General features: G+C 35.9%; 1 protein-coding gene across 1 annotated transcript; it reads right to left on the bottom strand.

Moving 5' to 3' along the window:
• Positions 1 to 10,470: 10,470 nt before the first annotated feature.
• RAN1 (copper-exporting ATPase / responsive-to-antagonist 1 / copper-transporting ATPase (RAN1)) lies at positions 10,471 to 23,112 on the bottom strand. The gene is made up of 9 exons (XM_089372582.1): positions 22,197 to 23,112; positions 14,536 to 15,147; positions 13,937 to 14,366; positions 13,250 to 13,575; positions 12,992 to 13,050; positions 12,509 to 12,851; positions 12,152 to 12,346; positions 11,793 to 12,050; positions 10,471 to 11,320 (listed from the first exon to the last, which is right to left on the bottom strand). Exons 1-9 carry the CDS (start codon positions 22,509 to 22,511, stop codon positions 10,844 to 10,846), a joined length of 3,015 nt encoding a protein of 1,004 aa, XP_089228708.1. The 5' UTR covers positions 22,512 to 23,112; the 3' UTR covers positions 10,471 to 10,843.
• Positions 23,113 to 27,100: the final 3,988 nt, after the last annotated feature.

Genomic DNA, 27,100 nt, shown 5'->3' with positions numbered 1-27,100 from the left:
GAAACCAACAATGCAAAATAAAATAAAGAAAAAGATACTTATCTTTTGTGAAAAAAAGATGGAAGCTCCCTCTTGATCTTACATCAATCTAGTCTTGTGAGGGACTCCTTTAACTTATCAAAACAACTCAAGATTTTTCTAACAAAACATATTAAATCTACAAATCGTAGAAATAAAAAAGTTTGATCCTAGAGTCAAACATAAGAGAAACTTTACAAGAATTATAATGATAGCCTATACTATAAGTAAAGGATATATGAGACTTAATAGAATAAGTCTTTGACTTTAGAATCCTCAATTTTAGACTTCTTTGGAGGATTATCATCGGAAGCAACTATAGCTTGGTCAATTTTCCATCTTATAATGTTCCATCTTATGACAATGATAACATTATATTTTAGAGAGGTCAATTTTCCCATTATTTTTCTTTGACCCTTTAAACTTTGTATTTCCTCTTTTCTTCTTGAAATGAGATGAGTAGGGATTTGAGGTATTTTATTTATATTCTTGCTTACCTCCTATCATGGAAAGATGAGCTTCTTCTTGTATACAGGTAGACCACATTTCTTCAAAGGATGGAGAATTATTCCCACTACTAATTCTAGTTGTAAAGGCATTCAAAGACTTTGGTATTCCTAGAAGGGTAGTAATTACAAGTTCCTTTTCAAAGACTGATTCATCAGTTGTTTGTACTTCATCTCTTATTTGGAAAATTCTTGCAAAATTGGAATATATTGTGTCATATTTTGTCATTTTTACTGTTCGTGTTGAGATTGCAACAAGATGATGGAGCTTAGTGAAAAGAGTCGCCTTCACTAAGTGGGCTCGCAGGCAAATTATGGCGCAAGTTCTATTTTTGGATCCCAGCAGGGATGATCACAGCATGAGTGACCACAGCAGGGATGATCACAGCAGGAGTGACCACAGCAGGAGTGATCACAGTAGGAGTGACCACAGCAGGAGTGATCACAGCAGGAGTGATCAAAGTCTATTTTTAGACTGGCTGTCCAAAATAGAAAAGTCAAATATTATTGTCTCATAATAATATTTGGACTATAAACTTGATCTTATTCTCTTGGAGCACTTCAGTTTGAGCTACAGATGTGGCCCATGCAGCTGTCAGAAGGAAGTATGCTTTTCTTATGAGTCAGTTGAGTTGTTGCATGCATGACTTCAGTTAGAACTCAATCATTTGAGTTTGGTGGAGTTGATTGTGGAGTTGATGGAGTTGTGTTCAGTTTAGCTTTGTTAAACTGGTTGTATTCAGTCTAGCTGGCAAATAGACTAGAGATGAGTTGGGTGAATTAGTTATTAATTAATTCACAAGTTATTAACTCATAATGCAACTATAGAATACATCAGTTAACTCAGTTGCATGTCAGTGCATGTTCAGTTCAGCAGGGACAGGTGTTAGAGGATCAGATTGCTATCAGTTGTGACTATAGCTGTGCATGATGATTTGCACAATCAGAGGGATTGAGTATGCCAATGAATTGGTCAATACCAAGAATTGTAGCTTGTGCTCACGTCCAACACAGTGTGAGTGATTCTTTGCAGGTGAAATACGAGTTTGGTAAACCATTCTCATCAATTCTTGAGCAGGTATTGAGCAGTGGAGGCAGGCAAGCAGTGGAATAGATTTGGAGATCAGATCTTAGTTGTATTGTGTGTAACAGGTGGAGCTGGTACTGGATTGCTTGTGATAAGCATTGTACTTTGTAATGTTACATGGTCTCAATCATTAATATACAGATAGTTGGGGTTTTTAGCAAGATGCTTTCCCGGGTTACATATTGTGTTAATGTGTGAATGCTCTTGATGTTTTATTGTTATTGATGCTGCTATATTGATGATCAACGTAGAGGAGCTTATGTATTGTGTATGTATTCTGCAATAGTACATGATCAGGATAATCTCTGTTGAATATGTGTTAAATTATTCAAAATTTCTACAGTTCGAAGTTCATTCTTTAGACTTGCCACTTATCCAATATTCTTGATTATAAATGTAGAAATTTCTCTACAAATCAGCTAGCTCACTAATATCATGTAAAAATTTAATCTGCAAATCAAACTAATATATGCAATGTACTAAAGCATAATACTAGATTTACATCTACCATAAACTTTGTGGAAGCTTAATTGAACATGAGCAACATCAAGCATGAATAGATATAACTAAGAATGAGAAGTAATCAACCATAACATAGAAGATATAACCTGGGGAAAGCACAAGCCTAAAACCCCATCTCTGTATTATCAATCAAGTGGAAATCCTCAACAACATACAAAAAGAATCAGCTCAAAAGCTATCATGCTCCCTCTGTACTCTAATGATGTAGCTCATGGACTACGTAGGCCTGAATATATAGGCTACACAAGTCCTACAAGCTCCTATTTCCTTGCGCAGTTTTGATTGGGGTTCAATGTCATAACATGTGTGAATTGGCCACATCATACCTGCTGTAACGTCAGGTCCAACTACGCAATCCATAAGGAATAATATTCCTTCTGCATGCAAGGAATATTCACAAGGAATATCCTAGCAACTGATAGTACGTTGTCCCTCCATCTGATCTTAACTAGGTCTCTGTCTGAACTGACATGCATGAGTTATCCATGAGTGAATCTTCAGTTATCTGAAAATACCAGTTGTTACATGCATGCAAGTATTAACAAACTGAATCTCATTAATTTAACAACCTATTAAATTAATCTAATTGGACTTGACTCAGTTAACTGAGCCAACTAATTACAACTCAATATTACAACTCATCCTTATCTCTTTAACTGATGGATAAATTCCTCAATTAATAGATAAACTATTGCATGTCCTCACATAGACTTCAAGTTCATAATTCTTTAACTAATTAACTCAAACTGAATTAATTAATTAATTTACAAACCGCTGTTAATATCAAATTTGAATTTTACTTCCTATTTCTAGTCCAGGGACTGACTAAAATAGGAATCCACACTGAACAGCACTTCCATTTTTCATTCCCTGTTGCCCAATCCAGCACTGGTACCCAAACTGCTATTTTTAGCACTTCTATTTTTAGCAATTTCTTGTTGCCATTTTCAACAGTAAATAACTTGGAGAGATCTTCATGCATTTTTGTTGAAGAATCTAGTGTGGATATGTAGGGAATCAATTTGTCTTTAACTCCATCCACAATTTGGTTCATGGCAATAATGTATGTTTCCTTGTACTTTTCCTTTCCAGCATCGTTTGTAGGTTCCTTGACCTTTCCTTGTACTAAATTCAATACCTTATTCTTTGCAAGGTTGAGGTCCATCCTTGTTTTCCATGCTCTAAAATTAGAGGCTCCTTGAAGTTTATTCTCAAATTTCATTGATGAGACCATAGATAAACTTGTCAATGTTACTCTTATGAAGGGGTCTATATATCCTTCTTCACAGAACTCTTAATATTTTATTTATCTTAAGACTTCACTGCATGTGATCTACCTTGAAAACTCCCTTTGAATCCTTTCTTAAGATGATGAGATCTATTGATCTTCAAGCTACATTTTTCCTTCTTCACCTTAGCTCTGATACCACGTTAGAAAATCAAAAAGGTGGAAATATTTTCTTATCTTGATAATTACTTGTGATTTCTTAGCAATATTATTAACTTCTCTTATGTCTTATTTTATCTTCTTATCATCAAACAACTATGAAAACATAAGTGCATGAAGATCAAAACAACAAGGACACAAGATATAGGCTCTTACGGAGGGAAAACCCCTCTTCTAGAGGAAAACCCAAATATTCTCTTATCTTCCTTTAGAACCAAATCAAATGAGACAACCAAGACCCATGACCAATACAAATACTTCCTCCAATCCACCAAGTCAGTCTCCCAAGATAGTCCTTCCAATCAGCTTCTTCAATACTGCATCAACCAAGAATTTCGGCCCTACTGCATCAGAATTTCGGCCTTAATACAGTTTTGCAATTTCAGCCCCTTCCTACAACCTAGAATCTTGCATGTGTGACAAAAAAGAGAAAATGTTTGGCTTCTTCTTGCTTGACAAGTGTTTCCTTCTTCTTCACTATGATTCCCCTATTCTAAGTATTGCGTACTTCTTTCTTCCTCTTACAACTACAGATCAAAACTTTCTTGGTGAGTGATGAAATGAGATCGAGTTGCACTTCTATATGTAGCCTTATGTGTGGTTGAATTCCTTTTATGAGGCTGACTTGAATGGAGCGCAGGCCGACTTGGTGGAGGAGCCATATTAGACCAGTTTACATAAAAATAAATTTTCTTCTTTGACATAAAATGCCCAATAAGGGACTATTACATAATGACAAGGACCATGATTCATGACATGAACCCTAGAAGCACACAATGGGTGCTTAGACTTAGAAACAAAATAAATAAAGCATGAAACTCATGCTTATAAATAATTTTTCTTTTACAATAGTTTTCTTTTTCTTTCTTTTAATAAATACATTACATCATGACCCAAACACAATTATGAGGACCGATACTAGTTACATTTATCAACAAATCTACGTGCATCCATTGGTCTTATGACTCTTGAACAAATATGTTGATCTCACTCTGATAGACCTATCATAACTCTGTGGACCATATCATTCAAATTGCCTTAATTTCATAGAATTTTGTTGTATAAAAAGTTTGCCTCCCAAAGGATATAAGTCTATTTTACATATATAGTAGACTTTGACTTGTATACAAAGCATTCAAGAAGTTTGCCTAGTTTGCTCCCAATAGCTATTCAACTCCATCTGGCATTGAGTGGTGAATGAAGGACAAGTTCAGTGATTAGAACTCCAAGTAAATCCATTTTGTTCACAATCTTTGCACAAAGCAAACTTAGTAAACCAATGAAAATCAGAAGTGTGATCTAGAAGAATCCGATCAGCTTATTTATCATCCCAACAACCATATAAACCATCCAAAGCTCATAGGCATCCAAAACATTGAATAAGGCCAATCAAAATATTTAAAAAATGGAAAAAGGTGGTAACTTCTCCAATGCTAAAGAAAACACAAAATAAGAACCAGCAGGTAATTAGAAAAAGACAATTGACATCACTAAAACAGTTCAACAAGTAAAGGCTACACCATCTAACAAGTAAAGGGTGCACCATCTAAGAGACCTCTAGAATTCTGTGAAGTGCAGCATGCCAACTATCAAGACTTAGAGCGTACTTTAAACAAGCAATGACTATGGGATCTAGAACATTCTTAGGGCCTCTCATGAAACTCTATAATTTGAAATAGCTTTACCAACATGCAGGAGCCATCTGGGAACTACACTACAATTGCACTTGTAGATTAACAATACTGCCAGTTTAGATTTTGTTTACCCTGTTCCACTTGGTGACGATTTTTCATCATTCAATATTCCATTTTTGAGATAATTTATGCCTCGTAACCACCAGCAAAAAGAGATAAAAGAAACAAGTAGTGTAGCTAATATTCTGGCATGCAATGACATTGATTTGAAGTAATATCACGGTTGTTGGGTACCGTTGAAACTTAATAATTCTTGTTCTTGGTCCAGCATTTTATTTGTCAGTGGCTCGTTTATAACTTGTGTTAAACTTCTAATTTTTCCCGATGAAAGATTTAATTTATGGATGATATCTTCTTGTAATTTAAATCTCTGTGTACATATTACATTCACTTTTGAATCTACCTTCAACTCCCCATGAGGCCGGGGGGAAGTGTGCACCTCTATGGCATTTGTCTTATGCGGCATTTGTGTAAGAATCTATACTTTCAACTGGGGCATCGATGGCAGGGTTAAATGCACACATTCACCTGGAGAATCGATGGATGAGGGAATGTGGTGCACATTTGCACTGTGCACACAGCTTCACCCCTAAGAGATGGGTGATGATGGTAGAAAGTGTGCATTAAAAAAAATGTTTTTTAGTTTATGTTGTTTGTTTTTAATGATCAGTGAATGAGCTCTTTTAAGTGGGTAATCTGCCACATATATTTAGTATACTTGTCATATTCTAATTTGTTATACTTTCATGCTCATTTGCTTGTTCAATCCTAATTTGTTATACTCTCTCATGCATACTTGCTAGTTCAGTTCTAATTTGTTATACTCTCATGCTCATCTGCTGGTTCAGTTTCCATTGGATCAGATCTAATTTGTTATACCCTCATGCTCATCTGCTAGTTCAGTTTCCACTGGATCAGGGTACAGAGTTGATAATTAGGTGTAGTAGTCTAGACATATTTTTCTCGGATGGTATTTTATCTTCTCATCTTTTGTTATATACTTGTGGTTAAATTTCAACACATAAATTAGATCATCATAGCTGTTTTCTGAACATTTTGTTTGAGTTGAAGCTACACAAAACTTGTTAAACTTTCTGAAATTTAAGTTGTTATTTATTTTGAATTACCCTTTTAGCAGGCTTAGATTACATAGCATAGTGAAAAAACTTATTTTTCAATGTCATTTAAGGATAGTTTTGTCATAGTTTAAATTTCCGCTGCTAAATCATTGCGTTTGAAAATCGCTTTACAATCTAGTATAGGGTAATGTGTAGGTGTAATGAAAGCGTGTAAACAATTTTAAATGTCAACTCAATTAAAAAATAATAAAAAGTTAAAATTGATATTGGAGACAAGTATAAACATTTAAATGTTGGTTGGATTAATAATAAAAAGTTAAAAGTAATAAACAAAAAGTTAAAATTAAAAATTAAAAGTAATATAAACCTTAGTATCTAAATGAATGATGTAAACATATAAACATTTAAATGTTGGTTGGATTAATAATAAAAAGTTAAAAGTAATAAACAATAAGTTAAAAGTAATATAAACTTTAGTATTTAAATGAGTGTAAACATTTAAATGGCTCCATTAATAAAAAAATGCTAAAGTAATAAAAATAATAAAATTCAATTTGTTATATGTTGATTTTGTTATAATACCATGGGCCAATATCATGGCTTATCAATATCACATGCCCAAAAGCCATAACTTATTTCACAATCAAAATATTTTATAACAATATGACAAGATTTTTTTCCCGTTGACATCCAGCCCCAGTTTACCATGGATAATATTAACTTGTAAATAGGATTTATTACAATACCATGGCTTATCAATATTGCACGTTTTATAACAATATGACAAAATTCGTAGCCATGTATATTCACCTACACCATGTCATTGATATTATGAACTTGTGAATAAGATTTGTTATAATACGATGGATTATAAATACCACATGCCCAAAAATTATAACTTATTTCACAATCAAAATATTTTTTAACAATATGACTTCTAAATAGATTTTGTTACAATACCATGGCTTATCAATACCACATGCTCAAAAACCATAACTTATTTCACAATCAAAATAATTACTTTCAATATATATCGAAATTAAATCCATATTTTAATAAAATAAAAAATGAAAATACTTTTATATATAATGATATGAAATTCATATAATATAAATAATATTACTAAGAATCAGTACAGATCAAAAGAGAATATTTTTATATATAGTGATATGAAATTCATATAATATAAATAATATTACTAAGAACTAGTATAGATCCATATTAATTGATGATCCAAGTAATGAGAGCAAGCAAAGTGACTAACAATAATAAAGGAAGGACACTGCATGATTCTTTTAAGTTTTTCATTATTGTACTTTTTTTGACATGATTGATCCAAAATATAGGATCAATTGAGTTTTTTAATTTGGATACTTTCTTAAACACAATACAATGGGATCAAATTTAAGAGAAAGGGCGAGGGTGGAAGGGACGAAGCATTACAATGGGATCAAATTTAAGAGAGAGCGCAGGGCGAGGAAGGGATGGAGCATTAGGGGAGTTTTGAGGTCTAAAATGGACCTTCTAATGAAATTATAAATAATAGTGGAAATAATAAAATAAGATTAGATTATGTCATCAAATTTTAAAGGGAAAAAATAAAAAACTAATTTTTCAACTTGTATTTTCAACTTATCTCCCTATGAGTTTACTCAAATTTCGAGCAGCAACACTCATTGGATGTAGAATTTGGTTCTTCATCCAAGGAGTACTCATGTTGCATACTTTCGATTGACCCTATTACACGAAAAATTAGAAATACATGTAAAACGTTATTGCAATCACATTTTTTCATGTATTTTTCATTTTTCGTGTAGTAGGGTTCATTGAAAGTATGCAACATGTGTACTCCTTAGATGAAAACTTAAATTTGCATCAAACAAATACTCCCCCTACAAATTTGAATAAAACTTTAAAGAGATAAATTGAAAATACGAGTTGAAAAAGTAGTTTTATTACTTTATTATTTTTTAATCTTTTTACCTTTTTACTCCAAAAATGATGAATCATCCCCCATGGTTGACATCATCATCTTGAATCCTATTGGTCCTTATAAAGTTTATTTTGGTTGTACATTTTCTTAGGAGGCCCATTTTAGCCTCAAAATTCCCTTAATGATAGTGATAGAGAAGGGGGGGTGGAGAGAGAGATATAGATATGGGGTGGGGGAGACGGCGAGGGCGAGAGGGAGGTGGGAGAGAAATGAAGAGAAAAAGAGGGAGCAAAGAATAAAGAGATAGAGATATAGGGGTGGAGAGAGAGAAAAGTGACAAGGGAGAGATGGAGAGAGAGTGAGTGAGAGAGGAGAGGAGGGAAGAGAGAGAAGAGGAGAGGAAAAAGCTAGGGAGAGAAGGGAGAGAGAGAGAGAGAGGGAGACATAGAGATGGAAGGGAAAGAAAGGAGAGAGGGAGGGAGCGAGATAGTGACAGAGTTGGAGGGAAGAGAGAGAGCGATGGAGATGGGGGGAGAGAAATGGAGAGAGAGAAAGGAAGAAAGAGGGATCTCAAGAGAGAGAGGAAGTAATAAAGAGAGTGGGGGAGAGGAGAGTGGGAGGTAAGAGATAGAGGAGAGACAGAGAGGGAGCGAAGGGGAAGAGAGTGAGAGAGAGAGGGAGAGAGAGATGGATAGATATCGAGAGAGAGTGTGTATGTTTGGGGGGTGAAATAGAAAGATGGAATAAAAAAGAAGCACAGATAAAAATATAGATATTATATAGTATTATATAATCAGCCTAGATCCATCTTAACCCCGGATCTATCAAGGGCAAAGAGGGATCAAATTTAGAGGTGCAATTATTTCCTCAAGTTTTGAACTCAAAAAAGAGATTTGCAGCTCGAGAGATTTGATCCCTCTCAATGCTTGATAGATCCGAAGTTAAGATGGATCTAGGCTAGTTTTATTTCCATTTAGAACTACCTAGCATAGCTCACGTTTTCCTCGATTCTAATTTTATGTTGAATAGATCTTCATTTTAGCAATAGATAGTGTTGACTTTCCTATTGTCCTTCAATGTTTGTCATGGAAAAGACTCTAGGACAATTGTCTGCACCCAATCTAAACCAAATATGAGCATGTGGACCATTCACAAGTCTTGTTACCTCATCCATATTACGAGTTATGGAAACTTTGGAGAAACAAATATCTTAATTTATATAAGACGAGCATAGATCCATCTTAAGTACGGATCTAACATGAGCCGAAAGGGACCAAATTTCTTCACATGCAAACTTCATTAGAGTGCAAAATACAATGTGTTAATTTTTATTATTTAAATAGTGTTTTTGAATGCTAAATAGAGTATATCTAGGACCAAATAAACATTTTAACCTTAAAAAACTATTTTTTTCATGATACATACATCAAAAAAAAAAGAAATGATATATAATATATATGTAATTGACATTAAAATATTTTACATAACATGTACATCTAGATATTTTATCATGCAAATTAAAATGGTTTTTTTATTATTAATATATTTTTAAGTATATGTCAATATTAATTCCTATTAAAATATTTTACTCATAATCTACATTGAATTTTTTTTTATATACCACATTAAAGTTTTTTTTTTTTTTTTAAATTATATGTAGTGCATATGAAGTTGATATGGACATAAATTAGTTAATATAGATCTTCAAATAGTTTATTTAAATCTTTTGTTGAAATATTTTTGAAAAATATAAGATTTAAACATCTTGCTCACACATTTTTTTACTTCTAATTACTTTACAACATATTTTTTATTTTTATATTAAAGAGTGACGGATGGACGAACATACTTACACATCCCCTCATACTGGGTTGTACAATGAGTCTCTGGGCTCAATAAGCATAGCTATTGAAAAAATAATTAAACCTGTAAAGCTTGACGCCGAACGTAAATCCTCTCACCTTAAGTTAGGAGATCCACACCTACCAAGCCTACAAAAATGTTAGCCTAGGTGATATAAAGGATGCATTCAAACCCATTAGATGGCCGCTATTTGCCTTAAAGGAATGGTAAGCCCTACAATATGTTCAAGAGCTCAACGTAAAATCCCTATGTAAAGTATTTCCACAATAACTCGAAAAAAATTTACAACCATATCGTCCATAGAATCCAAATTTGTATCTCTGGTCCAAACTGTAAATTATTCTCTCATTCCGATTCCCAACATGATATAATTTCTTGGCTTATTTCACATTATCTTCTTTACATACACAAGGCTTGGGCACTCAATAAGACAGTTAATAAAAAAATTCCACCACCCCTTCAAACTACCCTTTTGAAAACAATCCAACTAACCTAAAACCTGGAAATGTATGTTCAATTCTTAACTCATGCTTACTTTCAACTTTTCAAGCCTCATCATTTGACAAGGAAATCAAATTCAAAAATGCAACCCATAATTTGGGTATGCACTAATCAACCTATGTTATTTATTGTTACAAACGAATGGATTATTGTACAAGTCATGGAACAATCTTCAAATTCTCATTCAAGCAACCTATTGAATTTTAATATCCAAAATCTCAGTCAATCGAGGTTGTCTATACCTCCGAAGTAGCAAAGAAGAGCAAACAACACTGACAGATGAAGAAGCCATTGCAGCCCCTGACACCCATGGAGGTAGGCTAATCTTCAAAAAGGGGAAGAAAAGTCCAGCTGCCAGTGGTATTGCTAATATATTATAACCCATTGCAAAAATATAATTCAACCGGATCCTAGCAAAAATTTTCTTGGACAAATCAATCGCAGTAATAACATCTTCCAAATTATTTCTCATTAACACATAGTCAGCTGCTTCAATTGCAATATCTGTTCCAGCTCCAATTGCCATGCCAACATCTGCAGCTGCTAATGCAAGTGAATCATTAATTCCATCTCCAACCATTGCAACCATAGTACCATCCTTCTGAAGAGAACGAATTGTTTCAGCTTTGCCAGCAGGAATGACCTCAGCCTTGACATCTTCAATACCCAACTGTGAATGTTAAAAAATGATAACTATCAGTAAAAAGTAAATCAATATATTTGACATATTTCTCAACTCACAGATTCATTACGTTAAAATTTGTTTCATGTTAAAGTTGTTTCAGTAGCAATTTTCCTGAAAGAATTGAAATGTAAACATAGTCCACCATGGAAACAGAGAACAACTCCAGTGCTTGTGGATAACTTTTCAGCCAGCATCAATTCAAAACTTGCTATAGGATGAAATAAAATTAACAAGTTGATATACCAAAACACAAAACGGCAATTATGGATAGCATGTTGAACTAAGTGGACCAAGCTATATTTATAATTCTTCGTTATGTAATTATGCTTTCAAAACAAACATTTCAAATCAAAGTGATGCTCTAATCACAAAAGGCCACACTTTCTTACTCTTCTTAACAAATGGTATTTACATTCACGAGAAAAATCTACTGAGGATAGCCAAAGAAATTTCACACCTCTTGCGCAACAGCTTGAGTTGTTGTCCAGTTATCTCCTGTAAGCATGATTGGGTGTATACCCATTTTCTTTAGACCTTCTATGACAACAGCTGCCTCCCTTTTAAGTGGATCAGAAATGGCCAACATTCCCACTAGTCTTCTATCAAAGGCCACCAAAATTCCTGTTCTGGCATGTTGTTCCATATCCTTTAAGTAATCCTCTGCAACTGAAGGTATAGACACTCCATCCTCAGACATCAGCTTCCTGTTTCCAACCTGTTCATATGCCTTTCGTCATCCACATAGAAAATTGAAAAAAATTGAAGGCTAATCAATTGTATAAAATAAGGAAAGTATAGGATTTCAGTTAATCTTACCAAAATATCTGTCCCGTCTATTGAACATCTTACACCTTTTCCAGGAAGGGCTTCAAATTTTGAGGCAGTTAATAACCAAGCAGTATTCTTGGTCCTAAGCCCCTGCATATCCATATTTGTAGGTAGCTCGCCAAAGAAATGAAAGTGATATGCATAGTCCATCACTGCCCTTGCCAATGGATGCTCACTGCTCGCCTGATTCATTACAGCAATCCAGAAAATAATGATCTATCTCTACAACCATAATTTTCTAAACGTGAAAGCAAGATTAACTTCTACACTGCATTTTTTGTTAATTGACTCACTCTGTAATACTTGGAATGTGTAATATATGCACTTGATAATCATTATACCAACCTCTGCAGAAGCAACTATTCTGAGAAAGTCTCCCATTTGCATGTCCGATAGAACTTTAGCACTAGTAACAGAGGGTTTTCCCTTTGTGAGGGTACCTGTTTTATCAAATACAACACACTGGACTTTCTGGGCACGTTCCAATGCATCCCCTCCTTTAATAAGCACCCCATGAGTGGCTCCAATACCTGTTGCTACCATTATAGCTGTGGGAGTGGCAAGCCCTAAAGCACAAGGACAGGCAATGACCAGAACTGAGATAGCAAACATGAGCGCAAAAACAAACTCATTACTAGCAGGTGGCAACCATTCTTCTGGATAGGCACGAAGTACTCCAGCAAGATACCTACAGAATGCAAGTGTTTAATCAATCAACAAGTCCAACTGCTCTTTTACGTCAAAAAAAAAGCACACAAATATCATAGAAGTACACAAAACCTCTTCTCTGAAGTAAAATTATGTTAGGAAGGGATAAAAAAAAATTACCATCCCAACCATGTCACAAAAGCCAATGCAACAACGACGGGAACAAAAACACTGGCAATCTGCAAGCACAAATCAGCCGCATGTTTAATGAAAAATATTACTTAATCCTTTTATGAATCTCAGAATTTGGTTGTTTCCTTCCAAAGCACTTCTTTCTCTGCAATTGTTCGTAAAACAAGAGGCCAATTTAGAAACACTAAGGCTCATGTACAGGATACTTTATGAGATTCGACATAGAGATGTTTGAGGAAAGCTTACATAATCAGCAAACTTCTGAATTGGGGCTTTAGCCATTTGAGCTGTCTCAACCAAACGAACAATCTGAGATAAAGCAGCATCTGAACCTACTTTTGTTACTTGAATATGAAGAGCCCCATTTAAGTTCAGTGTGCCTCCTATGACTGTCCCCCCAACCTCCTTTGACACTGGTGCTGACTCACCAGTAATCATACTCTCATTGACATGGCTGGACCCCCATACCACTGTTCCATCAGCTGGGACCTTTGAACCCGGGTAAACTTTGAGCATATCGCTCTGTTGAATCAACTGTGCATCAATTTCTTTTTCTCCCACATGTTTCCCATCTGGCATACATAAAAAACATCTAATGTCACATCTCTGAATTCAGATATAGACTTATTTATGCCGGAAAATACTCAAAGGATAGTCTATAGTATTTTTCATTATAGAAATTTTCCTTTGTTTGCAATAAGGTGAGCAATCTCAGCTAACAAATAGAAAAGATCTCACTAAAAAGATCAATAACGAAGACAAGGAAATCTCTGCCATAAAACAAAGCAACAAGAAAAATGAAGAGTGATGAATAAAAAGTGACTAACATTCAGAGACTCAAAAATTCGACACCTTTTAAGATTAGGGTAGCCAAGTAATCAGTGTTTCGTGCACTTAACATACAACATTATCAGAATGATAGAAAAGGCCAACCTGCATCTGTGATTAACAGCAAAGCAGTTGTCGGTGCAAGTTCTAAAAGCTTCTTAATGGCATTAGATGTTTTCCCTTTAGCCACAACCTCCAAATACTTGCCCAACAAAACAAAAGTGATCAGCATTGCACTTGTTTCAAAGTAGGTTGCCAACCGGTAGTGTAAAACAGCACCATAAATGAGGGCACAGACAGAATAAAAGTAAGCAGCTGATGTACCAAGTGCAACTAGCACATCCATATTTGCTGACCCATTTCTCAGTGCTCTGTAAGCTGCAACATAAAATCGTTTTCCAATGATAAACTGAACAGGGCTGACCAGTGCCCACTTTAACCAATCTCCCATTAAAAAGGGACCACAACGTAGTAATAGCAGACTGTACATGAATGGTATATGGGGGCAGACTACCCCTATGAAAAGAATAGGAACCTGTGGAATATCAATCCATTCAATCAACAAGATGAGAACTACTTAATGTTAGTATTGTGACTACAAAAAATCAGATATGCAAGTTAAATATTTACTATGCTAGCAGCTTAGAAGTTAGAACCCTCCAAGAAAACACAGAAATATTAACAACATGAGAAAATAGACTCACACTAAAAGTTAGGCTGGAAGTGAAAAGCCGGAACATTTGGGAAGATTCATCCATGCGACTTGAAAAATAACTTGTGTAAGGATTGTGTAACATAACTTTGAAGCGACCATCACTTTCACTCTCAATGGCATCTACAATAGATCTCAGACCAATCACTTCTGGATCAAAGAAGATATCATATTTTGCCAGCAGTCGATCAACCACAAAATCCCTCACTCCTTTCATATTCCGAAGCATGTCTTCCACAAATTTGGCATCTTCTACAGAAAACATCCCCATGATCATAATTGACAGTTTATCTTGCTGCCCACTTTGTATCAGTTCTGCATCAAACCCAGCATCTTCAATTGCATTAATTATTTCCACCTTACCCGTTTGATTTGAATCATACTCAACCTCCCCCATTGAAGTCGCCAATGCCACGACTGCTCGTGTCACACCAGGTAGATTTCTCAGTATTCCTTCAACGGAGTTCACACAGGCTGCACACGTCATTCCACCGATCCTGAACTTCCCTGTCACAGTTCCCTGATCTTTAGACTTGAAAGAAATCTTTGGTAAAACCTCAGCATCAAAACCTGCATCCTCAATAGCCTCTTTAATGTCTTCCTCCTGCAAGGAAAAGCAACTAGACAATAGTCAAAATGTAGCAAACTATAAAAATCTGGAAGAATGAGAGCAGATGATAACAGACAAATAATAAAATACACAGATAGGTACTTTGAATTTGAAATAGGAAAGGCAACCACCAAATCCTGAGAAACACCACAAGAATATTAAAGGGTTGTTAAGCTATCCTAGACCAAAAGGGGAACCAGAGCCCATGACCAACTGTCCTTAGAATAAAGTGTTCTGAGAATGGCTATGCCTAGCAATAAGAAGATGTTTTGTGACTTTAAAAGCCCTGATCACCGTGGTAAACTGCAATTTCAGAGATTTAAAATGGGCTGAAGCAAAAGGCTTCAAAGAGATAAAATGAGAAAGATTTATGACTGAAGGAAGTACTTGACATAAAGGTATCATTGGTGTGTGTATCTGCACATCTGTGACTGCATATATAGTTATGTCTAGAGTTCATCCAAGACCAACAAATCCTCTAAACCAAACACAATGGATAGAAAACTCAGAATAATTCTTTTAAGAATAAAGGATAACAGTCCTTGTTTTCAAAAGTTTCAAATTTCCGGTGGGGGGTCATTCTTGATCCCAAAGGAAATCAAGAAAATGCCTTTGAATGGGGATTGGGTAGAACACCAAACAACCAAGTGGATCCATTAGCTCTATTCCAAGGGCTGATAAGATAAGATAAGATAATTTTATTAATGTCCAATGAATGACCACAAAAGTACATCAATGGGGCTAAAGGATACATCCGGCAAAAATACAATGTGGGAGTGCAAACGCAACTCCTAGAAAATGTCAAAGCTAAATCTAGGGTAAAATAAGTAAAGAATGATACAACAATAGGATGGCCTCATAAACATTTATATAATTGGATCAGAGGCCCTCGATGATGCAGAAGACTAAGTGTCCAGGGCTAGAGGTTGATGATGTCAAGAATGCCTAAGTCTGATAGCTAATGGCGAGGGGGGTGACAGTGGCGCTAGCTTGCTATCGGAATCCTCTGGATCCAACGAGGTGTCTAGTTTCATGATCATGGGAGGGATGTAGGAGCATTTGAGGCCGAAAGAAAGAAGCACTAGATAAATCTCTGTCTACTCCACTGGGGTTGAGGAGCAGTCCATCGCAGGGGGCACACCCTGATCCGGAACCGGCTAGAACTAATCCCTCTAATGCTCTGGGTGTGAATAAACTAATGTGTTGCTCGCCACCTCTGCAAAAATGTCGAGGATACCGATTAGCCTCCCAAAGGGGGGGGAGCGTTGAGGGAAGACCCGAGGTCTCACTGTTCTACTATTTGAAATATTTGGAACTCAGCTCGTCACTTGTTGCTCCAATTAGTTGGATCAACCTGAGAGTATGATGTGATTGTCCATATCATCCCTGAGTGAGGCAGGGTATGTAGGATCGATCTATGTATGCGAATGAGGCGAGGTATGTAGGATCTAAGATCTATGTCTAAATATCTCCCTAATGAAGTGGGTTAGGCATCTCTAGTCAAGATACCGGAAGAAGGTAGAGAGGGATCCTCCTGAATCTCTATAGAGGTAGTGGTAGTGCCCTCTAATCGGATAATATAGGGGGAACCTAAAAATGAGGTGTTGCTCTGTCTCTAGCCCTTGAAGGTGACACACCTAGTAGATTCTATCAAATCTTGGTATATCGTGGTCAGTCTCTGCTTGGAGTCGATAAGAACCAACCTAAAGTTGGCCCAAAGGGATCCTGAGTAAGTGCATCCAATGTTTGTGCATGTATGGGGGTGGACGATGATGTCATCCTGTAACTGCAGGAAATGCTCAAGGTAGAAGGACACCTTTGGGCACAGTCCCATCGAGGGGGTAGTCAAAGTGACCTAAATGTACAATCTATAGATATCCTCTCTAATGGATTGATTCAATGTCTATCTAGGCAGCACGAGCTGGCTTGGTGCAGCAAGGGAGAATCTAAAGGGGGAGAGACACTTTGGGGAGATGGTTAGTGTCTAGAGAAATCGAGAAACATCTAATAACCAACCTTATGTTCGGTCTAAGGAGTGAACCGAAGTCAGGGCCTTTGAGGAACAAGTGCAAGATAGGGGTATTAGTCTATCCCAACAGCGGAACCTCTGAAAGATCTAACTCTGTGGAGGAATGAAACCAAGTGAAAGATGACATCAAGGTGAAAGGGGTGGACACCAAACTCTACCTGAATAATGGGTTGCGGGATTGTATGTTTGCATCGGATGACGCACCTGAGAAGCAAGGTATGGACTCTCTCCATCTAGACCCAATCTATCTATAATCTAAGCCCAATCTATCTATACCAAGCTCAACCCCTAGATCTTAGAGCCATACAAGACCGTGGGTCTAATAATCGCGTCCATGAGGTAGAGTTTGGACGAGATGTCCTAAAACTGACTCTGGAAGCATTGTCTCTCAATAAGGGCCAAGGAACCATACCCTTTGCTAAGCAAAGGCTAGAGGGCCTACCGCATACCAAAACGAGGTCTCGTGAATTGTATTCCCAGGAAGATGTATGATGTGGTGACCTCGATGATCTATCTCTTCACCATGGAAGTAGAAATGCATGTCTATAAGAGTTTTCTTCAAAGCATTGAAGATCATAACCTTGGTTTTACCTAGGTTTACCGTCAACTATTAAAATTCACAAAATCTAGCTAGGGTGTCAAATGCTTTCCAAAAGTCTACAAAGAAACAATAGACTTTTGAAAGGCGATGACGAACCTCCTCAATAATGGCTCAAAGAGTGAAGATGTGGTCAATTGTTTGGTAACCCAAGCAGAAGCTTGTCTGTCCTTTAGCTCTGAGATGTCATCTTTCTAGCTCCTCGGAAAGCCACTGATATAAGACCATGGCATAAATCTTAGAGAAGGTGTGGCCCACCATGATAGTCCTATAGTTGTTTGACTCACAACTACTCCCTAATTTGTGGATCGGATGGATAACGTGTCTTGCCCAAGCAAGGAGGAAGCAGGAACATACCATGTGGTTGAATAGATCGGCAATATAGGACTCATGAGGCTGGATGCCATCCTTCAAGAATTCTTCCTGAAAGCCTTCGTCATCTGCTGCTCTATCAGTGTTGATAGCTTTCACAGCTCCCCTGATATCCCACTTAGAGAAAAGATGACATGAAGGGGGTGAGGAAATATGTGTTGGGAGTTGTCCAGAGATGTTATAAAAGGAGGTGGTATGGAAGAACATAACCTGAGGATCAAGATCAGATGGGGTATCATGGTGTTTATCAATGAAAGTTATATCAAAAAATTCATTGTGATGCTTAGAGCCCTCATCGTCTGCTGCTCTATCAGTGTTGATAGCTTTCACAGCTCCCCTGACATCCCACTTAGAGAAAAGATGACATGAGGGGGGTGAGGAAATATGTGTTGGGGGTTGTCCAAAGATGTCATAAAAGGAGGTGGTATGGAAGAACACAGCCTGAGGGTCAAGATTAGATGGGGTATCATGGTGTTTATCAATGAAAGTTATATCAAAAATTCATTGTGATGCTTAGAGCCTCATCATCGAGTGACAGCAAGCATATAAGAACTATCAAGAGAACCAAAAACGAAGCCACCACTTAGTGTTGACTCTTGAGTAGTTTCATATCCTATGGGTGCTCAATCAAAAGGCAGACCATTTAGACCATTTGGCCAACATGACCATTCATCTAGACTGTAACAGTCTAAGAACAAAAAGTGGGCACGAATTCTTTCCCATTCCTTAAGCATTATTCCAAAGTTATGAAGTGGACTTGCATGAGAGACAGATGACACTTTAATTCGCAATGCTAGGTTAAATATGAATCATGGAAAAGGAGTAATACACTCGTGGTACCGTCACACATCAACAATTAATGTGAAAGCAGGCACATCAATTGCTTTCCACATTGAGTTTTATTGCAAGTGGGATAATGGATTTAGTTACAAACTTACAAGTTTGAAGTTTGGGGACTTTCAATGGTTTCTAGCCCTATTGTTCCTTCTTCTATTCTATCCTAGTCCCAACTGGGGCTCTTTATTGGGATTCTAGTTCTCTCGGACTGCCTTCATGAAACCCTGGCCCTGGTTCTCTTGGATCAGGTTCTGTTGGCTCTAGTTTGCATGCCTCTACTTGGCAGTCCGGTAGATCTGGTTCGCTCTGCTTCATTTGGTTCTTTGGTTTCAGTGCAGGTATTTTCCTCGTTTGGTGGCTTGGATCTCAGCTACTCCTCTTAAAGCCCTCCATTCCTTCCCCTTCTGTGTGGAATTGCAAAAGGTTAGTCCTCTCTCTGGCTTTCTACGCTACTATATATTTTCTGAGGGAATGCGAAAAGCGAACAAATTGCTGGTTATGCTAGACTGTTAGCTGTGGATAGGGATAAGGTGTTTTTTCTGGTACCATGTAGTGTTATAAATATGGATCACGGGCATACTGAGAGATCCCAGTGTGTCAAACTCTTGGCATCCACAAAGCTCTAAGAAGGCAGGAAGATTAAATCACCAATAATAGAAGCTCAACTTTTTCAATTACTTTTAGGATGTAATCCTGGGAAGAAGTCAGAAATTTTGACTATGCCTTCATTCTGGAAACCCTACACAATCAAAAGAAAAAAACTGAAGAACTTCAAAATGAATATGTTGCTCATCAACAACAAGTTGTGGGTATGGTCAAACCTACTACTTTAGCTAAATGCTAGGCAGTCAAATGGATTAAGAGAAGATGAGACTGTAGCAGAAAATGGCAGATGTGGAAACACTGAATGTGGACCAGAACTGGCCAAACAGAGAACCAAGAGGAAGCTTACAGTCATCATGCTTTTTTCCAGTAATAGTGTGGAATGTTCTACAAATTTTGCTCGTTATTAAGAGTTTCTTCAGAATATATACTAGTAGTAGTTATCCAATATCCTCTATGAAGGATTGTATTGTCTATTTAGATAGTAAATTTCAAAGTTTGGACAATTTTCAGGAAGGTTTTTACGGACAGGTATCATATATTTGTCTTATTATGCTGAACAGTGCAGCTGCAGCAACTTTCTAATACAAAATATACCCATTCTTGTTTTTATAAAAAGTTTCAAATTTCAAAGGTATATTGGCTGGCTAGAAGTCTACGGAATTATCAAAACCTGCCACTAGCCCACCCCAATTTCTATAATTAAAAACGAATGCTTTTTCTTTTCCTCGATTGAAGGAAACTACGCGGTAAAAACTAAAGCACCCAAGAATTTATGGTACCAAAGAGGAAAGTTCACACATAAATTTAGTTCCTTTATTTTCTCTCTATCTTCCTTTAGGGTTGGTTGCCCCATATAGATCCAGATATACACATTTGGAATAGAAATAAGAAAGGTGGCTTTTAGAGCTAATTTTTCGATAGTTCAAGGAGAGAATTGGGGTAGAATTTCAAAAGTACAGCAGTTTTATTAAAGAATCAAGAAAAATTCAGCTGGAGATTGAAATATTATAGAAACATTTGGTTGGTAGGGAGATTGTGGAAGCTTAAGACTAAAAGATTCAAGAAATCTTTAGCTACAGAAAGATCTTTGGATTTTTTATCGTCCTGTTCAAGGTGTAACAAAAAGTTTCAGATTTTTAAAACATTTTAACATGCAAGACTTTCCTTTTGTGCCCACTTACTTCATTAAACCTACACCTTCCTAGGAAAGACATAAAATGGATATCTGCCTAGTAGTTCCAAATAAGAACACCACAAGATATCCCTTAAAGCAGTTGACCCCCAGAAAACCCTTGCTCCTATAAGAAGAAAGTCACAAACAATTAAAAAAAGAAAAAAAATGGTATGATTAAATGTGAAATCTGCAATAGGCCCTTCTTTGGTGGCTACACCAAAGTTTGTTAAAATCTTTTAGTGGTAACTGATAATGGGGTTAGACCACGTTAAAAAATTATGATGTTTCACATGGCTCCTGAATAAGATAGTCTCGAAGAAGAAGGCCATAAATTTCTAAAATTATAATATATAGATATGAAGATTGAACTTTGAGGCTAACAGCATAAATTCAGCATTTTTTGTATTTTCGTGCTATGTACATACTACCTTGCAATTCAAATCTTCATATTGTAAGAAGATAAATTTGGCCATTAATCTTAGAATTGATCAAAACATTAATTATTTGTCTATTATGGTGTATGTGTGATTGTTCCATTTAATGTGACAATATTATCACATTCAACTCTTTACTTTTTCTATAATTCATAATATTTTATTGGCAATTTCCCCTATGCTGGTCTAAAGATGGCATTTGCAAACTAAGGTTTGTTGAATTTGAAAGTAGCTTCTGCCTCAAAATTCCGGTTACTCCAGCGGCCATATGGCAAAATTGGCATTCCATCAAATTCAAATTATGCCCTTGTGGTTTCCCAAACCATGTCAATCAGCTGCTTAGATTATTTTCTTGACTGGCATGAAATTATGATGATTGTATTTCCATAACTTTGGAATCTGCGTGATTCCCCACACAATTACAATCAGATTGAATCCATTAACACTCACAGCTGACATCAATCCCATATCCTTAACTCTGATGATCTTGAATCCAAAATTCAGATAAATATGTAAGTGGCATTGATTGTAGGCTGTGTTTCAGACAATGGTAACAAAGAAGCAAAGTCATCAAAACAAGCAACCTAAATCCCAAATTTTCCTTTCTAAATGTAAGCACACAACAAAAACCTATATCGAGCTCAAACTATTTATTAGCATCCATTGGATATCCGCATCTGCAAAAACAACCCTACAAACACAATTTTATCATGTAATTGTAGTTACTAGTATTTTCAAACAAGCTCCCCCTATATCTTGCGATTCGGCATACCCATTTACTGAATTAAATTGATCTGCGGCGGTCATGGTCATACTTACATGACAGATGCACAAATCCCACAACCCTTGACCGGCTGCAGAATGCAAAATTTCTTCAAGAATCCCAAAGAAACTATACTCATACAGAATCCCCTTTGCCCATGCAAAAAGAGCAGAAATACAATGAAAAACAGAGGAGCCAAAACATGAAAACCATAATCAACAAGCACTTGCCTTGACTTTGGAGGGATCATAAGTGACATTGGCCATGTTCTGAAGAAGTGCTACAGAAGCACTGGAAACCCCAGACAAATTCCTCAGAGCTTTCTCGACAGAATTGGAACAGGCTGCACACGTCATGCCGATAACCTTAACCTCCAATTTCTCCAAGGCCTTCTTATTCTCCGAACTTCCATCCCCTTCCCCATCGGAAGAAGATCCCAACAGGGGAGCTACTTCCAGGTCCCTGAACTCATCTTCCGCAGTCAATCCACTGCCTTTATGACCTGAAATGCTTGCCAGCTGCACGCCTCTGATCCCCGGTGCCATTACTGTGTCCTACGATGCCAACTAATTACAACCCAAAAATCCAATGCCCACAAATTATATGAACAAACTGCAACTACCCATGACAGGAAATCTGCATAAAATTCACCGAGCAAAGCCAAAACGTCTATATTCGACTAAATTCAGTTAAAACAGGGGTCTATGCTGCAATTTATGTAGGAGAACAGGCAAAAGAAACAAAACCCATTGGTTAAACTCTATTGATCCTGATGATTAACAGGCCTGTATTTGTATCCAGCGGGGGTTATGAATTGTATGCCCTCCTCTGCACTTAATCCTCCTAATTAGCAATTTGCTGTTTATATAATTGTTTCTGTGTTTGACCATATGAAAAATGTGTACAAATCTGGGTCAGGGGCACAAGCCTATCTGAATTTCTTATGCAGTACACGTACTAAACCTTGTACTGCGCGGAGCAGGTGTGCGGTAGGTTCGACTGAATCACCTTCTTGACCGGTGAGCCGGGTTTGGCAAATTTGGAGCTTAGAAGCGACGTTACCTCTGGTAATTGGCTAAGCCGCCCCCAGTTTCTGAAAAAAAAAATCAAAGTAAATTATTTTATCTAGTACCAGTAATGTTGACAATCTTGAGAGACAAGGCGATGGTCATACGGGGGATGATGAAGTTTTCCAAGGTGGATCTTATGACCAAAACAAAGACACATTAATGTTAATCAATTTGGAGGATCTCTGATTCCTTGCGCTATCACGTGGATAACAATTATAAATTAAAAATTATTAATAAATATTTGATTTATTTTAAATTTGATTGGTCAATGTATATAAATTTACAAATTAAGCAAATAAAAAAATTTGGCCAACCCGTTTTGAACCAACAAGTGGTGTGGTTTATCATGTTCGAAACGCTTCGGCCAAAAATTTCTATTGTGATTTCTACCAAAAGACTTTGCTTAATTCATTATGGATCACAAACGCCTAAATACAAAAATTATAAATTATTATTAATATGTTTTTATTATAAAATAATATCAATGTTATATTTTATTAAATAGTTTGAAATATTTTGATTTAGCTCTCTTAATGGCATTCTCTAGTTCAATGTGTAGTAAAAATGTTATAATCTCATCTAAATATTTTAATTAGCTCAAAATAAAATAGATAATAATTATAATTATTAATAAAATATTTTGAGTAAATCAAAGTACATAAAAATAAAGAAACCCTATGTTAAAATAAAAATAATTTCAATTTATGGTATTGACTTCATGTGGAATATAGCTTACTTAAAAAGGGAAATTAAACCAACATAAATTTATCTTAATTTCGAAACTACCAAGTGAGGTATCAAATCTCTTTTAAGATGGAGCGGTAGATCCGAGTTAAAATGGATCTAGCTAGGTTATTTTAACTCTTTACTTTTCATGATTATATTTTCTAGTTAATTTACCTAAAATCGGGTAAAGATATGGTGAAATTACATTTTTCATTTGCAAAATTTATTTTACATTGTTGTTTTTTATGATTATATTTTTTAGTTAATTTTACCCAAAATTTAACAAGGATTTGGTGAAATTGTAAGTTTGAGTTATGTAACTTGTACAATCTCAGTGTCTTAAGCATTTTCCAGGGTATTGAATTCATTTATATAATCAAAAATATAATTGAAATAATCAAAAATATAATTGAAATAACAAAAAATTATAATTTCACCAATAATTAAAAGAAAAAACATAAAACAATTAAACTATACTATTTTAAATCAATTTAATTATACATGTGCCACATTGTAAATAATTATATTAAAGAGTGTATTTTATAGTTTAAGATGGAAAATGTGTTAGAGGAATAAGTATAATCTTGCATCAAGACTAATTTCTACAATAGGATATATATATTTTTTCAAAGAGGAGGTTTAATCTCTTTATTACTCATATTATCTATAAATAATGAAGTAGTAGATGAAGTGGGTATATTTAACCATATAAAGTCTTAGAATAGTAAAGTATTTCAAAGGTAAGTCACCTTCTTCTAGTGGGTCATGCTCTCATTATTATATATAGATAAATAAATAGATAATCTCAAAAGTTAGCTCAATTAGTTAAACCATCCACCAAATGTATGTCATCTATAGGTCATAATGTCCACTATAATTGAGTCCCCCTAAGTAACCAACCGCTCTTATAATGGGTGTTTGACATTGTCCTCTCTCTAAACATTCTAACGAAGAGGGAGAGAATCACATACCATGAAGCTACTCTTATAATGGGTGGGTGTTTGACATTGTCATTTCTCCAAACATTCTAAGGAAGAGGGAGAGAATCGCATACCATGAAATTTTCCTCCACATGCACACAAAGAAAAACCTTATGGGAAACCCTAGGGAACTTCCCCACATTTCATGGATGGTACCTATGTAAATCTGTTAAATGTGATAATGACACCTAACCTAGTAGAGGCATAAGATAGAGGTAGCAAATGTGGATATTGACCCCAAGACCCCTTACATGAAGCTCAAAGTACTCAACCACTTGAGCTAACCCACCAAGTTATATTTTGTTTTCTAAGCAAATTTTCACAAGAAAACTCCCAAGCACTTTCCCACATTCAGAGAGGATAGCCAATGCAAACTTGTCAATGTTGATTACAACACCTAACCCAATAGGGACATTGAGTGAAGCAATGCAATAGAGGTGACCAACCTAGTGAATCAACGTCGATATCTCCTTTATGAAGCTCAAAGCACTCAACCACTTAAGCTAGCCCATTGAGCTAAATGTTTGGAAATATCTCATCTCACCCTCAAGCACTAAAACAAGATTGAGATCGATGGCACATTGTCATCCTCAATTGCCCCATAAGGGGAAAACATGTCACAAGTGGGATTTGAACCTAGGTGGGGGGGATAATATGTATCCTCTTACCCGCCTAAATAAGACCTGGTTGGCAAAAATGTTTATAACACTTCATCTCTTCATCAAGCATTTAAGCAAAAGTGAGATTGTTGACACCTTACTAACCTTAATATGTCCATAAGGAGTTAATATCTTATAGACAATATTTGAACCTTGGTGGGGAGGATAACAACTTCTCATGCTAATCATCCAAGCAAGCTAGACATCATTGGCTTCCCATTAGGTTGTGTGTGTGTGTACCCTAATGGGAAGCCAATGGGATATATATATATATATATATATATATATATATATATATATATATATATATATATATATATATATATATATATAGGTTGAAATCTCATTGGGAGGGATTGAGGGTGGGAGCCAATTGTGGGAGTTAAACTGTCCCAAGGGGTGTTCAAGATTGACTAAAACTCACATAATCTTGATGACAACATCCCAATGTTGAACTAGCATGTAAGCTAGCCTCAGCCTAAGCCTAAGCACATCATAGTAATGAAAAACAAAACTTTGTATTGACATTAATGTTATTCATTTATTTTATAATTGGAATTTCATTCCAAATTAATGTTCTCTTTATCTTTAGTGGATCCATCTTTGAACTCCCACAAAGTTTTTTCTCTTATTTGTTATATATATATATATATAGAAGTATAGCCTTGTATCACTTTAATGACACATTTGTATTTTAAAGATGTCATTATAAGCCTTGTCCAAGACATATAAAGAAGTATTTCTAATGAGAATTTTTTTTTTGTATAAATGGAGGGAGAAGGTTGGGCAATAAGTATATTTATGTTGTAATTAATTAACCACTATGTTAGTAGGAGGCACCACTCTCAGTGGTTGCCCCCATTGGTAGGATAAAAAACAATTCCAAGATAAACAATTTTTAGGTGTATTCATCTTAGTAAAATGCATTTTTTAGCAACGCATGTGAAAGGGGTATTGTAAAGCACTTCCATTAAGAGATTTTTTATTTTTACATTAAAGGAGGGAGGAAGGCTAAGCAAAAAGTATATTCACACTACAACCAATCAACATTATGTTAATAAAAGAGACCACTCTCTTATGGTTGCCCTTACTAACATAAGGATCGTGGTATATTGAAGCTTAGATATTGTTTTGGCCCACATCTCTTTTGTTTTTTTCACAAGAATTGGTGGATTTGCATTATATTAGAAAAAATGCATCGTGATGGATGCTACAAGAGTACAATACTAGTTGTGGCCTTTAAAATGATCCCTACCTAGATGGTAAGCCCTGAAATTTCAATAGATAGTTCTTAGTAGTAGAGACTATGCAATTCTACAAAAAAAACTTATAGTATAAATCTAAAGATACACTCCTAGAATATAGATACAAAAATAGAAGATTAAAATATAACTATGGAAGGTGGAGAGCTTGTAGGTTCTATAAGTATTGAATAAACTTTAGGGGCTTCTAAATTGAGGTATGGAAGAGAAGAGTTCACTTCTAATGGGAAAATTGTTATATACCTAGGGGGAATAATATGGGGTACCAAGGGAGGTACCCAAGGTAATAATGTAATAATGGGATGGGCCATAGTAATAAATAAGGTGGTTAACCCATGTCATGTAAGGGACCACAAGTAGTTAATAATAATGTAATGGGCCCATGGTATTAGTTTGAGGGTATGAGGGAACCATGGTAATGATACATGGTATTGTAT

The sequence above is a fragment of the Pinus tabuliformis genome, chromosome 8 (assembly GCF_031772625.1).
Source record: "Pinus tabuliformis cultivar Carrire ecotype Pingquan chromosome 8, CPIR1, whole genome shotgun sequence".
NCBI lineage: Eukaryota > Viridiplantae > Streptophyta > Pinopsida > Pinales > Pinaceae > Pinus > Pinus tabuliformis.
This window is presented reverse-complemented; position numbering and strand designations above follow the sequence as displayed.

Bases quoted from the DNA above. Each gene is read 5' to 3' on its own strand.
- RAN1 (XM_089372582.1), bottom strand. From the start codon at position 22,511: ATGGCACCGGGGATCAGAGGCGTGCAGCTGGCAAGCATTTCAGGTCAT. The intron at 14,367-14,535 runs GTGAGTCTATTT...GATATTCCACAG, and splicing joins CTTCCAGCCTAACTTTTAGT to GTTCCTATTCTTTTCATAGG. The intron at 12,051-12,151 runs GTAAGATTAACT...GCATATGAACAG, and splicing joins TAGACGGGACAGATATTTTG to GTTGGAAACAGGAAGCTGAT.